Raw genomic sequence first — 16,111 nt, 5'->3', positions numbered from 1 at the left:
TCAAGAGTTAGATGCTTAAACTGGCAGCTGCTTTCTATTTACCATAGACAAATATAAGATGAATCAAAACTGGGGCCTTCCTTGACTCCTTTATGGAGCATTAGCTGAGAAAGAAAGGGAAAGAGAGAAGCATCTCACCCAGAAACTACATAACAGGGTTATTTAGATTATTAATCAAGGGGAGGATACTGAATTACATCAAGAGTTCTGGGCCTGCCAATCAGATTTGCACAGTATAAAAGAAAAAAATCAGTCCTCTGGCAGGAAGGAAATTAACTGTGGACTCTTAAGAGAAATTGTTTAACTTTGTTCACCATTTTAACACATCCACTTTAGTTTGAGAGGTGGATAAATTTCTCACACCTCAGTTAATACTGAAACCTATTTTATTGGAGTGAAACATCATGATAAAGCTTTGGATTTTCAGATATAAGAGTACATAGAAGAAACCTCATGTTATGGTCATGTGATGTCCATTATTGGGCAGTCATATGATCTCAGTGAGACCTAGCTCATTTTGCTAGTTGTGGAACCTCTTTAGTGGGGCAAAAGACAAGGAGTGTACACTTGTGGTATCTATGAAGGTATGGGGATCGTGGGCCATGCCCAGCTTTTAAAGCAGGGAATCTATAGGAACTGAAATTCAGCAGGGGCTTTCCTTTAAAAAAAAATCTTGTTATTGAATTCAATAACTTAATTACAACTCAACAAGATAAAGTTAATAGCGGAAAACAGAATTATTATTATACACTTGGAAAGCATGTATATTGTATAACTATTTTTTTAAACTTCCAAAAAATCAGCAATAGGACACCAAATCTTCATGAACTTTTAGAGTTTTTCCTACCCTAACAATCCAATCCTATGTGTGACTCCATTTTGTTGCTTGCATCCTCTGGTATTAGAGAGGGCTAACCTCCTCCCAACCCTCTTAAACAGATATTCTACTGACATTGTGTTTTGAAGGGGCTTTGCCTTTTTATTTGATTATATTTGCTGCTGTATTGTTTTAAAATTTACTGTTTTTAACTGATTTTGCTCTCAGTCCCTTTGAGTTTTTCCAAAAGAAAAAGTAGCATACACCTTTAAAAAATACAAATGCCTTGGTACTTGGACGTTTTGGCTCCTGAACACCGCAAACCCGGAAGTGATTGTTCTGGTTTGCGAACGTTCTTTGGAACCCAAACGTCCGATGGGGCTTCCAGGAGCTTCCTGCAGCCCATCAGAAGCCACGCTTTGGATTCCAAACGTTTTGGAAGTTGAATGGACTTCCAGAACAGATTCCGTTCGACTTCCAAGGTATGACTGTAAATAAAAACAGAAGACCCGTCAATGAGAGCTATTTCCAGAGCAGCCTGCATAGGACTGTAGCCTAAGGAGGAAGTTCCCCTGAGCTCAGATGGACCAACCTCTCAGTAGTAATGCTGATACTAAAAGATCACAACATGGCAAAAGGAATTATGTAGTTATGCTAGTGGTTATGTTATGGCTTATTTATATACTGCTTTTTGGCCAAAAGGACCTCAGAGCTCTCTCAATCCACTGACAGACAGTGTGGTGTAGTGGTTGCAGCCTTTCTCAAACTTGGGTCCCCAGATGTTGTTGGACTACAACTCCCATCATCCTTCACTACTGTTCCTGGTAGCTATGGATGATGGGAGCTGTAGTCCAACAACATTTAGGGACCTTGGTTAGAGTGTTGACTAGAACTTGGGAAATCCAGAGCTGGATTCACCTTTTGAGTCCTGTTAGCAGAAGCTCTGTGCTTTCCCCCATTTCTCGCCTACCCCTGGCAACTGACATCAATAATTCAAATTAACCATTGTTGAAGGGCAATAAATGAAAACCAATTACATGAATATGTATGTGAACAAATCCACAGTAATAGTATAATCTATTTCATACAGTTGATCGCACTACTTTATGTTAATTGACTCTGGCTTATCGCTGTTGCTTTATAACTGCTTTTACATATCCCACTTTGAGCATCTATTTATTATCTATTTAATTTAAACATTTCTATAAACCGCATAATATTCTTAAAAATTCTAAGTGGTCTACAGTCTAAAAAGAAATATATAATTCAAACGAAAACACAACCTATTGCCAAAGAAGCAGCAATATTTTAAAAACAACATAAAAGCATATAAAACAAAAATTCAGACAATTCAAACATGCAAAGCAGGATCTAGTTTTATATTTTATATGTCAGGGAAACCCTAGGCACTGGGTTTTGAGACACTGCCCTACTCTGTAGGGTTTGGTGTTGTGAGTAAAATTTCCCCAGGTGATCTGAGTGATCTTAAAGGTCTAAACAGTGAGATACATACTTTAAAAATTATGTATATTTTAAAAATTAAAAAGATATAGTACTTCAACTTTGTTATCTTATATACACCCCCATATTTCAAGAAAGGGTTAGTTCTAATGTGGCTTACATAGGACTCCTCTGTGAGTTTATGGCTGAACTGAGATTTGAATTGGAGACTCCACAGATTATAATTTAAATTCTTAACTCAGTATTCCAGCTCTCATCAGCATTCTGGTAATGGCAGGTCTGTACAACAAACATTTGGCATATCCAGAGGAAGTGAATGGCAAACAGAATATGGCTATTATCTGACAATGTTCTCAACAGATAAAATCTTCCTATGTAAGAGGTTACTACAAATTGCTTTTGCTATGTGTGGATGGATGCGGGCTAAAAGGCAGCCAACCCAAATCCTGCCCCCCACCCCCTCCCTCATAATGGCAATCAAACTCAAATGTTCAAGAATTGCAAGCTGTCAGACTAAAGTAAATGTCTTAGCTACGAATAGCTGTGGTTTTTATTTTGCCATTTGCAAGTGCATTTTTTTAAATTTTCTCAGTGAGTTTCAGACATGATGTCACCAGCAGAGCTTCCTATACTTTGGTGTTGGTGGTTGCCAGGTTGTCACACACTTTGATAGACTTCAGCAGGGTTAGGAGATGCTATTTTGACCTGTTTTCCCTTAATCACTAAGTTTGGTACTCACATAATCTGGAAGTGGAGAGTCATCTGAAGCAAGGGAACTTCTCAAGGATTGTGTGGCTTGCTCCAAAACCTTGTTGTGCTTTTTGGACAACAATGAAAACAAACTGGGGAAGAAGAAGAAGAAGAAAAGAAGATTTGCATGTTTATGTCAATTTCTAAAAAGGGTTCTATAAAACAAGACTGCCGATTCAGAAGTGACTCAATTAAATTGTATTGTACGTAGGCAACTTTTTAAAAAAGTTTATGAATTTAAAATGGAATTCAGTAACAGACTGGATTATTTTCATAATGGAACAATTTTTAAATATTTCATAAAACTGGCATTGTGTTTTGACAACCAAAAAGGGTAAGTAAGTAACCACTAAGAGCTGATGTAGATGTAACATAATGCTGGCTCATAGCTACAGCTATTTAAAATGCTATTTCAAAGTAGATTTATATGTTTATTTCGTGGGAATATGATATTTACGATGTAAAGATCTAAAGCAAGTATTTTTGGTCAGAGGAAATAGGGAAGAATCCCTTGAGTCATCTTTAAGATAACACTATCAAGCAACTGTCACCAGTTATTGATTATTTTAAAAATTGCATACCATCTTCCTATAACATATTCATGGTGGTTCATAACAGAAATAAAAATACACAAGCATAATCACAAAAACATCAATAGTTAAAACAATTCAAAACGAAAGTAAGCACAGCAACAGCCTACGAAGATAGCTCTGCAAAAAAATTCAATGGAATAAAACTGAGTGCTGATGGGGCCAGGCAGACCTCCTTTTGGGAGATGGTTCCACACCCTGGGTGCTGCAGCTCAAAAGGCCCTGTCTTGGGTACCCATCTGCCATATTTCAGGTGGCGGGTGGTCCCAAGTCAAGCAGACTCAAATGAGGGAAGGCAATTCTCCAGGTCCCAGGCCATTTAGGGCTTTAAAGTTCAAAAACTACATCTTGAACTAAGCCCAGAAACAAACTGACAACCAGTGAAGCTGGTACAAAAGGGGTGTAAAATAATCTGACCAACTGGTTCCGATCTCTGGCTGCCACTTTTGGAACCAATTGTTGCTCTTGGATTGTCTTCAGAAGACTGTTCCATGTGCAATGCATTAGAGTAGCATAATCTGTAGGTGACTAGAATATGAATGACAGAGGCCGATCTGTTTGTTTGTTTGTTTGTTTGTTTGTTTAAAGGATTATAAGTTGGATTATAAAATGCTGGTAAAAAGCATTGCTGACCATCACTGCTACAAGACCCTCCAAGGTGCCAAACTGGATCCAAGAGTTTCACTTGCATCACTATGAATACTATCAACCCTACTTACACACCCAAGAAATACAGCACACTTCTGCTCACAGTCTTACTCAGGCTGCACTTTATCAAACCACACTCTTTAGAGTATTCCTGAATACCGCAGAGACTTGAATGGAAGCTCTGAGATTGTTCTCTAATTTTTGATTTATAGATTGTTGATTCTCTTTCTTACGATCTATATATCACAATATAGCTCCAAAAGACAGAGATATGTTTGATTTAATTCTTTGTTCACTGTAGTTTAAATAAAGATCTAACATTAAAAAAACCCCAGGCCTAATAATATCCTCAAACCACAAATGCAATTCCCACATGCACCATTGTGAAATGTGCACAGCATTTCAGGGGCTTAACACTGACATTATAATTTATGGGCTATTCATTTATACAAATCCTTCATGTAATTCAGTAGTGACTGATCACAGAAGTCTGCCTTTCTAGCAATTAATCTTCTAGATATAGTGAGTTCTAGATATAAATAAGCACCTATTCCTTAACCAGTATGTTTTGCAATTAAAGAAAAGTAAAATGATCTATTTAACTTATGTCCTCCCCAGTCACAAGAAACAGTTATTGCAACACATGTTCTATAAACATAAAACTATTAAAGAGTAAGCCACAATATTACTAAGTCAACGCTAAACAACATTTGAGACCCAGAGAGACTTGAACCTCCAACTTGAGGGCAACATGAGCACCTGCACCAGGACAAGAAAGGAGATTGTCTCTAACAGGCTTTAGATATGATCTGTTAAAAGCTCTCATGGCAGGCTCTCTGTAGGTGCTAAACAACAAAGAGCACCCTTGGCTCAGCGACAAGCTCACCATGCACTACTATGACACTTTCAGGAGATGAATTGGTCAGGTTTAAAGACTGAAGTTTTTTCTTCATAGCAAAAACCTGGTCAGTTTCTGTTTTGTGTCCTGACACTTCCAAGATGCGCAAGGGAGATGTAACATTCCCAAATTGCCTATCCATGGTTAGGAGATCCAGAGTATGCCAGGGATTCACCCATCTTTCTTCCTTTTCTTTTCAAAGTTAACCATGGGGCAGCTTTTTACCTCCTTCAAACAGCTAACCATGGTCAGTGTTTACACTGAAGCAACAGGCAGGCGGTTAGCTAAACAAAAAGCCACCTGCAGTGGCCACAATCAATTCAGATCATTTGCTGCTCTGTACGAGAACAGAAAAGTGCCAAGAGAACGCAGCAAAAAAGTATTTCAACCAAATATGCACCCAATGATTAAAAAAACATGCTGGTTGATGCTCTTTTATATTGGTTCACGCTCCACCAAGCCAGGAAATTGAAAGCTAAGGCTGACATGCCCCATGATCAGTAATGAAGTTGTGCAATGTTACAAATCGTGCTCACTTGCAACTTACCCTCAATACATCCACTCTCAGGCTCAAATCCAGACAGTGTTGGTGAAATGTCTGGGGCCAGCAAAAAAGCCCCTTGTTGTCCTGTATTGCTTTATGAAGCATTAGTGTCTTCCCACTGGTTTGGGAAACAGAGCAAACAAAAGCGGGGGGGGGGCTCTTTGGTGAGGGGTTACAGTAAGGGGGTGGCACATATGCCATTGTGTGGTCTTGTCCACTGAGAAAATTTCTCAAGTTTACAAATATGTCCACAAACCCAAAATGGTTGGCAAATTCTCATTTAACCACTGTACTATACTATCATATTCCATAACTAAAGGAATAGGCATTGCACATGGCATCCAGTATCTGTTCGCTATGCAAACACTGTGGTCCTGGCAAAATGGTCACTTCAAAAATGAATCTGTACACGCCCTGCATTATTTATTCAGTAGGTGCTGCCATACTTTAATAGAGCAGGAACACCTTAATAACTTTCCAACTGCTGCTCAGAATTTCACCAAACCAATGAATGTCATCCTCAACAAGCCTACATCAATAGCTTTCACTGAAATCGGAAGGAAATATACAACTTGCTTAACAAGTGGTATAAAAAGGGTTAAAGTGCCAATATTCAGCACTTTCTAACATGATGGATATATGGCATTTTTTATTGGATCAGTTTGATATTTGTCACATTTGTAGTAGACCCCACTAGGTAGCTCATGTATGCCAAGTTTCAGCTCAACAGGCTTTTGCTGTTGTTGGTATTTTACTTGTGCCCCTTTGACAAAATTCAAGCTGGTCAGAAAGACCAAAACAGCGTCCTGATTCATGTTAGAATGGCTGTGCAAGTTTTTCCATCTTTAAAACCACCATGATCTTTAAAACAAAATATCTGGTGCCCAAGCAGCACACTAATTAGATTTACATTGTTTTCAATCTATGTGGAAATTAACCTCAGTTCCTTAGACGAAACCTGATACAGCCTTTGAAAAACTGAAATAAATCACTGAACAAAAAACAGTTTCTCTTTTGCAAACTAAATTAACCTATGTAAAAGTTTATCATAATTTTCAAGAAGAATACATCAATAGGAATCAAAGGTGGATTTAGGTGTCAGTGTTGACATACAATGATAAACAAAATAGGGCTCCAGATCATACACATACTGTCAGGAAACTGCCATCGGAAGAACAGGTGGCGGAAGGGCTCCAGGAGGATAGAAGAGACTCAGCAGCAGAAGAGGGAACCAGTAGGGGGGGAGCAGGAGCTCCAAGGGACAGGAAGTCGGAGGGGAGGCTCTGGGACACTTCCAGTGAGAACAGTGAGGAGGTATCAAGGCTCCCTTTAGCGACCCCCACCCCTCGCCGGAAGCTGTCACGCAGGGAATCTAGGAGACGCGTTTCCATTAAGCAGCTTTTATGCTGGAAGCATTTCCGCAAGCGCCCACTGTCGGATTCTACCAGTGACTGACGGAGCCATGTCCAAGGGCTCTGCTCAAGGCAGAGCTTTGCTACGTTAAGCAAACTCTGAGGGACTAACCCTTTTACGCACAAGTAGCTCATTGTCCCATCATAGCAATCTGACAGTCCCTGAAAGCGCTTGTGCAAGGAGAGGCATCATGAGCAATCCAGCCGGAGCCGGAGAAGGGGGAGCAGCTGCAGCCGTTCCAAGCCTGGAAGAAAGGTACAGGATGTTGGAGGTTCAGTTAGCCCGGCAAACGGCTAGGCTTGAGGAGAGGAGGGCTCATGATGCAGAGAAGGGAAAAGCCACCCAAGTCTCAAGGAAGGTGCCGGGACTGGTGCAGAAATTTGGGGGTGATCCCAGGAACTATCAAGCCTTTAGGACAGAAATGCAATATGCCCTTAATCTGCAGTTTGATGATTTTCCTGATGAGGAATCGAGGGTGGCGTTTGTGATTGGCCATCTAGAAAAAGGGGCGAGAGACTGGGTGAGACCCCTGATGGCAGCCAATAACGAGGTCCTAAAGGACACAAGGAAGTTTTTTCGCGCCATGGATCTGATGTTCTCCAGTGAGATTGAGCAGGGAGTGGCGCGCAGACAGTTAATGGCGTGTAAGCAAGGGAACCGATCTGTCCGTGAGTACTGGACTGAGTTCACCATGTTGATCCATAAATTAAGTTGGGATTTGTCTGCGGAACCGATACAAATGCTGTTCGAAGAAGGATTATCTTCGGCAGTAAAAGATGAACTTTCCCGGGCGCCCAGAGCGGAGTCTATGGACCAGCTGACTAAATCCGCGCTGGCCATAGGAGCACGCCAGGAGGCCAGAGCCTTGGAGAAGCGGGAAGGAAAAGAGGAGCGTTGGAGGGATTTCCGCATTCCAGAGATTCCAGAGCAGCCTTCCCAGCCAGCAGAGCCGATGGAAATCGGAACAGCGCGCGCGCGCAGTTTCAAACCCCAGCGAAGGGCGGAAGAAGGAGGGGAAAGGCGCCAAGAAATGTTTTCTCTGCCAACAGCCAGGTCACTTTGCCAGGGTTTGTCCGCAAAGAAAGGAATGGCAAGGAATGGCGGGAGCTGTTGGGGAGGAGGCGGAGGGAGCTAAGGAGTCAGTAAAAGCCAACGCCTGGCTGCAACCATCGGGGCACAGCAGCCAGGCCAAGGATCAGTGAATGTGCCCACGCCGGAACCACCAAGACCAGCGCTAGTAATAGAGGTGTTGCTAGAACTGGCAAACGGACACCCGCTAAAGGTTAAGGCGCTATTGGACTCAGGCAGCTCCTGCAACTTTATGAGTAAGGAGTTTGCAGCCGCACACCAGATACAAACCATCCCTTTAAAAAATCCTCTGCAGGTGACCACGATTGATGGGAGGGCGCTGTTGGGAGGAGAAGTTAACCAGCAGACTGTCCCCATGACAATGAGGGTGGCAAGACACACGGAACTGATAGCGTTTAATATAGCCACTTTGGGAGGAGCGCCCATCATTTTGGGGATGAGCTGGCTAGCGCTGCATGATCCGCTCGTGGGATGGCATCAGAGAGTGGTTTCCTTTGGGTCAGCGCATTGTAAGGGACACTGCACGGAAAAGGGGGGCCAAGTAGGTACCCAGGCCACGTTAGCAAAGATAGAAGCAACAGATCTAGGACGGGTACCACGACAATATGCAGATTTGGCCAACGTCTTCAGCGAAAGGGAAGCAAATAAACTACCCCCGCACAGACCCTTTGACTGCCAAATCAACTTACTCCCAGGAGCACAATTGCCAGTGGGCAAGGTGTATGCAATGTCAGACAGGGAGATGCAGGAGTTAAGGGAGTTTATTGACAAAAACCTCAAGCGTGGGTTCATCAGAGAGTCATGAGCGGTGGGGGGTAGCCCAGTGTTCTTTGTGGACAAAAAAAATACAGATAAACCGAGATTGGTTGTGGACATCCGGGCCCTGAACGCAGTGTCCGAACCCGTGACTTTCCCCATGCCCAGAATCGATGACATTCTGACCCGGGTGAGAAAAGGGAAAATTTTTACCAAGCTGGACCTGAGGGGGGCGTATAACCTGATACGTATGAGAAAGGGAGATGAGTGGAAAACCACTATGTTCACCCCCTTGGGGGCCTTTGAGTACTGCGTTATGCCTTTCGGCCTCCAGGGGGGGTCGGCCGTTTTTCAATCATTCATGAATCACGTCTTAGGACCATTGCTTTACAAGAACTGCGCTGCGTTCTTAGATGACGTACTAGTGTACTCAGAGGATGAAGAGCAGCATGTGCGAGATGTACGAGAGGTACTGAGCAAACTGCAAGAAAACCAGCTGTGGGTGAAACTGGAGAAGTGTCAGTTTCACACCAGAGAGGTGGAATTCCTAGGGTACCGGTTGTCAGACAAGGGGCTGGCCATGGATCCTAGCAAGGTGCAAGCGGTACTGGAATGGAGACCACCGAAAACTAAGAAAGATGTGCAAAGGTTTTTGGGGTTCGGAAACTTCTATCGGAAGTTCATCAAGAACTTTGCCCACTTAACGGCGATCATGGATTGTCTCAGCAGTAAGAAGAAATTTGTCTGGACGGAAGAAGCGCAGCAAGCATTCGAAAGTTTAAAGAGGGTGTTTGCTTCGGAAGAACAACTCTTACACATGGATCTGCAGCAGCCGATGAGAGTGGAAACCGACGCGTCTGACAGAGCGGTGGGCGCCGTACTCCTCCAGCCGGGACAGGATACGTAAGAATGGAGACCGCGTGCCTTCTTCTCGAGGAAGTTGAACAAATCCGAGAGGAACTATACCGTGTACGACAGGGAATTACTCGCCATCCATGAAGCGTTCAAGAGATGGCGACACCTGTTGATCGGGGCGCAACACAAGGTTCAAGTGCGGACAGACCACAAAAATCTAGAATACTGGAGGACAGCCCGAGTACTGAACCAGAGACAAGTAAGATGGGCGCAAGAGTTCTCCAAGTTCAATTTTGAAATTCGCTACGTGCCGGGGGCAGAGAATATCAGAGCGGACGCTCTCTCCAGAAAACCTGAGTACTTAGAAGGGGAAGGAGCGGCGGAAGAAAGACACATCATCCCTGAGGACCACTGGGTTTGTGGGGCGGCATTGGTGGGGCAAAGAGAACTGGTAGAGGGTACTGAGAACGATGAATGTGCCCAAGAAAAGCTTAGGGAACTCAGGGAGACAGGTGAGAACACAGGGGGTTTTGAGGAAAAGAACGGAAAACTATATTACAAAGGGGCACTCTACATACCAGATGGGGAACTAAGAGGGCGGGTGCTCAGACAGTTGCATGACAGCCCCACGGCGGGGCACTTCGGACAGCACCAGACCATGTGGTTGGTTACCAGGGAGTTTTGGTGGCCCAAGGTGAGGGAAGACGTGCGGGAGTATGTCCGGGGATGCGACAGGTGCCAAAGAGCAAAGGGAGAGAGGTTGGCGCCAGCAGGGTTATTAGAACCCTTACCCACCCCAGAAAGGCCATGGGAGATGGTATCCATAGATTTCATGACCGATCTACCGAAATCCAAAGGGAAAACAGCGGTCATGGTGGTAGTAGATCTACTAACTAAGATGTGCCATTTTATAGCTTGTTCACATGCAGTCACAGCGGAAGAAACCGCAAGGTTGTTTGTAAAGCATATTTTCAGGTTACATGGCGCCCCCTTGAGGGTTTTGAGCGACAGAGGGAAACAATTTACTTCCAGGTTCTGGAGGAAGCTAATGAGCTTGCTGCATGTGGAGGTAAGTTTTTCCACCGCCAGGCACCCAGAAACAAATGGGCAAGCAGAAAGGGCAAACGGGGTTTTGCAACAATATCTGAGGTGTTATGTAAAAGACAGAGAAACTGATTGGGTAGATAAGTTACCTCTGGCAGAATTTGCCTACAACGACGCGGAAAACGTGTCCACAGGGATGAGTCCCTTTCTGGCCAATTATGGGTGTCACCCTCGAGCATTCCCAGGAGAAGGAGGGGAGAACTGGAGTGTACCGGCGGCGGAACACTTTGTGGAAGAAATGGAAGCAATCCACCGGCAGCTCCAACTCAACTTGGAGAAAGCCAAAGAAGAATATAAGAAACAAGCAGACAGAAATAGGAGGGAAGGTGAAACCATAAGGGTGGGAAACTGGGTGTGGCTATCCACCCAAGGACTGCCGTTTAAGGGAGGGTGTAAGAAATTGAGACCCAAACGGTTGGGACCCTTTGAGGTCATACAACAGGTTAACCCAGTAGCATTCAAACTCAGATTGCCCAGTCACATGAAATTGCACCCAGTATTTCACAGATCATTACTGTCACCGTACCGAGAGGGACAGGAGTGGGGGGAACGTGAGAGGGGGGTCACCCAAACACCTGTCATAGAAGAGAGAGAACGCAACATGGAAGTGGCAGGAATCATTGATTCCAGGTGGAAGGGGAATTGGGTGGAATACTTGGTAGAATGGGAGGGGGAGGAAGAGTCAGAAAACACGTGGGTGCCGGCAGAAGAAGTCCACGACGAGGTTTTGATAGAAACGTTCCATCAGCGTTTCCCAAGAAAACTGCAGCCGGTGGAGCGATTTAGGAGGGAATACTTCGGGACCACTGATGAGGAAGGGGTGTTTGAAGGGTTCCCAGAGTCAGGGGTTGAGGAGGCGGCATACTCCGACGAAGAAGAGGAAGACGGGGAAGGAAATGGAAGGCAGTGGCTAGAAGTGTTTGAATCCTCTGAGGACGAGGAGAGTTCCTTCCGAGGCTTTCCAGCCTCACCGCCAGTAGAAGAGGAGGCGGGGGTGGGGTGGAGGGGGGCCTGGAGGGGAGGTGGATGTCAGGAAACTGCCATCGGAAGAACAGGTGGCGGAAGGGCTCCAGGAGGATAGAAGAGACTCAGCAGCAGAAGAGGGAACCAGTAGGGGGGGAGCAGGAGCTCCAAGGGACAGGAAGTCGGAGGGGAGGCTCTGGGACACTTCCAGTGAGAACAGTGAGGAGGTATCAAGGCTCCCTTTAGCGACCCCCACCCCTCGCCGGAAGCTGTCACGCAGGGAATCTAGGAGACGCGTTTCCATTAAGCAGCTTTTATGCTGGAAGCATTTCCGCAAGCGCCCACTGTCGGATTCTACCAGTGACTGACGGAGCCATGTCCAAGGGCTCCGCTCAAGGCAGAGCTTTGCTACGTTAAGCAAACTCCGAGGGACTAACCCTTTTACGCACAAGTAGCTCATTGTCCCATCATACATACGTATCATGGTCTTGAAAGTTAATGGCCCCTAGATGCCCCATTACTGACTCTCTGCTTAATTCACAATAGTATACAAGGATAATGCCCCCAAAAACTATATTCTGTATGCCTCTGTTGTTTGAGGCTCATGTTTGTGTAAAGCAACCTTACCAGGTTGAAAATCAAACTGGTTAGAAGGGGAACAAATTCCACAGCTTCAATTTACTGTGCATAAACCAAACTTAAACACCAACAATAAAAACTGTATGGAAAAGCATCATGGAGTCCAATATATTTGGGTGTGGGGATTTTTATTCTAGCTTTTTAGGTTAACATCTTATCTGAAAGAAGGCTAAGACCTAGCCCTGGCTATATATTTCAATAATGTGATGTAGATGAATCACTACACTGGAGAAGCGGGAGGAGGCATCTGAAACAAGATTGTGGAGGCTGGAAGAAATCTATGGGCGCTGGGAACTAGGGGTAGCTAACAGAACAAAGTATTAGGAAAACAGTACACCTATCTTGAAAGGAAAGAGGGATTGTGCCGGGTTCAATGCTAAAGGGAAGAAACAGATAAAGGAACTATGGCAGAGATTTGAAAAGAAGTCAAGAAGGGGGAGGGAGGGATTTCCTCTGCTGGGACTGGTAGATGCCAGAAATAGTCAAAAGGATGCTGAAGATCTTGCTGAGGCCGAAGCTGTTTGTCCTAATCTTTTACTAGATCCCTGGTGTATTTAAGAAGTCACCTCTTTTTTTACATCTACTTGTACCCTTTAAGGAGAATTCACTGAGTGAAGGGGGCTTCTGCGATGGGGTGCAACAGGGGTATGTATGTATGTATGTATGTATGTATGTATGTATGTCAAGTAGCAATTGAAGTCAAGTTCATCAGGCAAATTTAGTCCCCATGAACAAGCGGCTAACCTCAGTGGCTGATGAGACCCTACAAACTAAAAAGTAATTCAGGGAATAAGCAAGCAGGGGGCTGCATACTAGTCTTTTGTCATGGCCAAAGAAGGCTCTATTGGAAAGTTTGCTCTTTAAGATACACTAGTAAGGTCAAAGAGCACACATTTATACTGTAGTATTAGTATTTATTCTTTAGAAATAAGACTATCTTTCTAGAGCAGACAGGCTGTCATTTTATCCCTTTCTAAAGCAGGGCATGCAAAACCAAACTCCATTTGAAGGTCTTAAGTCATGCAGTTACAGATAGGTAGCCGTGTTGGTCTGCCATAGTCAAAACAAAAAAAATTCCTTCCAGTAGCACCTTAAAGACCAACTAAGTCAGTTCTTGGTATGAGCTTTCGTGTGCATGCACGTATCTGAAGGTATCTGAAGAAGTGTGCATGCACACGAAAGCTCATACCAAGAACTGACTTAGTTGGTCTTTAAGGTGCTACTGGAAGGAATTTTTTTTGTTTTAAGTCATGCAGTACAGATCTGCCCTGCTGCACCAGCATGAAGATTCTTGCTAGCTACTATGTGATACAGTTGATAAACCAAAAAACATTCAACAGTGTTTCTCACCCAATTAGAATGAATCCGCTGCCCTAAATCCCACAAGAAAGGTCTTATTTCAAAGTCTACTGGATTAGTCACTCTATTAACTAGCTGTTCTTTTCCTCTCGCACTCATCTTTCTCTGTGGTTCTAGCAGGATTCTTCTCTTTGTTTTTAACATGTTAAAGTACAATAAAGTACAATACAAGAAATGCAAAAATTCAGAAGCAAGGTCTACTAGTTCACATAAATGCTAACTATCTAATTCCGCTCTCACTAGTACTGTTATGATTATGCATACTTCTTAAATCACTGTGAGAGAATACATTCCGAAACACTGCACTCTAGGATGAACGTTAAGTCACCTGTAATGTAAGGAGCCTTAGCAAATTTAAAATACTGCAGTGTCTTACAATACTGAAGCTGGGCAGAATATGGACTGCTCCTGCCATATTTTGTGCAAAATCTATGGTGGAAACATGGAGGCTGTGTGCGCAAAATAATAATCTGAAGAAAATGTAGTTAGTGATTGACACCAGAGTTCATAATTTCTTGGCATGGACTATAACCCTCAATAAAATGTGATGCTAACCTTAAATACAAGGTGATTATTATGATTCCTGACATAGTATTCTGCTTAGATTTTAATCCAAGCCAAAAATATATACTCTTCTCTCCCTCAGATACTGACAGCAGGTAGAGGTGAATTACAGGTCTCTCAAGTTATCTCTTACTCTCCTTTCACCCATCCCTGGTGCCTGGAATGCTGCAACAACTGCAATCCAGACAACATGGGGAAGGGGGCGAGGGAAATACCCCTTTCCTGTCACTACAACAGTCACCCCTGCCATGTACAGAGGTACATGGTTTGAAAAAGGAGGTTCACAGGGGCATGGGGAGGGATTCTGAAGCAATTAAACACCTGATTATGTCATCAGTGGTGATCAGGTTCTACCTGGCTTAGCTCCACCTCTCAGTCACAGCACTGTTACGGCTGATGCTGTCCTCTCCCACAAAGTCTACCCACAAATCCACACCATACCCAACCCCTATCCTAGCCATTATGTGCAGGGCTCTAGTTCTGAAGACTCCAAATGCCTTGTGCCCAACCTAGCCCTGGTTGCCTTAATAAAGCATGGACAGTGGGTTAGAAGGTGGAAAGGTGTTCAAAATGTGCAAGCCTTTCCTTGTGGCAGCTGTCCCAACACAACTGCATTTCAAATGGATACTTCTTGTAATATGAATACTTTGGTTTATTAGTGCTTTTAAAAACCACATTATTCTTTGTTGAGTCTATTGAGTTAGAAAGTCTAGCTTTTATTTTGAGAATCATGTGAACCTTCACAAATGATTGAATTCTGCTGTCATGTTGGGAATCCAAACGTTTTGCTGTATACCATTTTCCCCCTTTATAAAGAGATCAGAATTTCATTTCATATTAAAATGTTTAGTTTAAGGACATTAGTGAACACAATCCACAAAGGTTCCTACATGCCTGAGCTTCACTTCTCACAGCAAAGAGTTTACATGACAACTAGCCTGCTCATAACTAAGTGGAGTTTAGATTTTGTTTAAAAAAATGAAATTTGCCTCTCTGCAAAACTTCTGGATTGAATAGCTTTTTAAATATATATATGAAATGAATATGTTAATGGAGACTGCCAACCCACAAATATAATCCTGGGCAATGTATTGTAAATAAGAGTTTCTGAACTGACACCAGTCTTTGTTACACTCTTTAACATGCAAACTTGAATTAGTTTCAATTTTCAGAAAAGCATTGTTTTTCGGAAAATATTCATGTTAACTTGGAACAAAAGAGCTATTGGTTTAAAAATAGGAAGCACTGCCAGAAGATACTTTATGGCTCACTTGAAATCCCTCACACACAAACTCTGTTTGTGCTTCAGCTGCTGGTGCTTAAGAACCTTCAGTCTATGGCTTGGTTCACACTTAATACTAATCTATGTTTTGTTAAGTCTAACCAACCATGCTTTGTTTGAACGTGCAAATCCATGCAGTGGAAGAACTGTGGGTTGTTTCTGCCAACAGAACACCATGTGAAGCCATGTTTGTGTTGGCTTACACTGTTTGTTTTAATACTTGTTTATCATTATGTTCAAACCAAGCAATCTTGCTTAACCATAGTTTGTTCGGCCATCCCAACCTTGTTGGCTCTTCTGTTGGCTCACGGTTTGCAGAACAAACTACAGATTACTGTTATATCAGTATGCAGTATCAGCTTTCCCCTCAATTTGGTGC

General features: G+C 43.4%; 1 protein-coding gene across 9 annotated transcripts in view; it reads right to left on the bottom strand.

Annotated features, from left to right (window-relative positions):
• Positions 1 to 16,111, bottom strand: part of DYM (dymeclin) — a 173,064-nt gene that overhangs the window by 56,500 nt on the left and 100,453 nt on the right. For all 9 annotated transcript variants that reach the window (XM_083702689.1, XM_083702691.1, XM_083702685.1 and 6 more), the window contains one exon: positions 3,018 to 3,120. In XM_083702689.1, coding sequence (XP_083558815.1) covers positions 3,018 to 3,120 — 103 coding nt within the window. The remainder of the gene's footprint in view (positions 1 to 3,017; positions 3,121 to 16,111) is intronic.

The sequence above is a fragment of the Podarcis gaigeae genome (assembly GCF_964106915.1).
Source record: "Podarcis gaigeae genome assembly, chromosome: 11".
Taxonomy (NCBI): domain Eukaryota; kingdom Metazoa; phylum Chordata; class Lepidosauria; order Squamata; family Lacertidae; genus Podarcis; species Podarcis gaigeae.
This window is presented reverse-complemented; position numbering and strand designations above follow the sequence as displayed.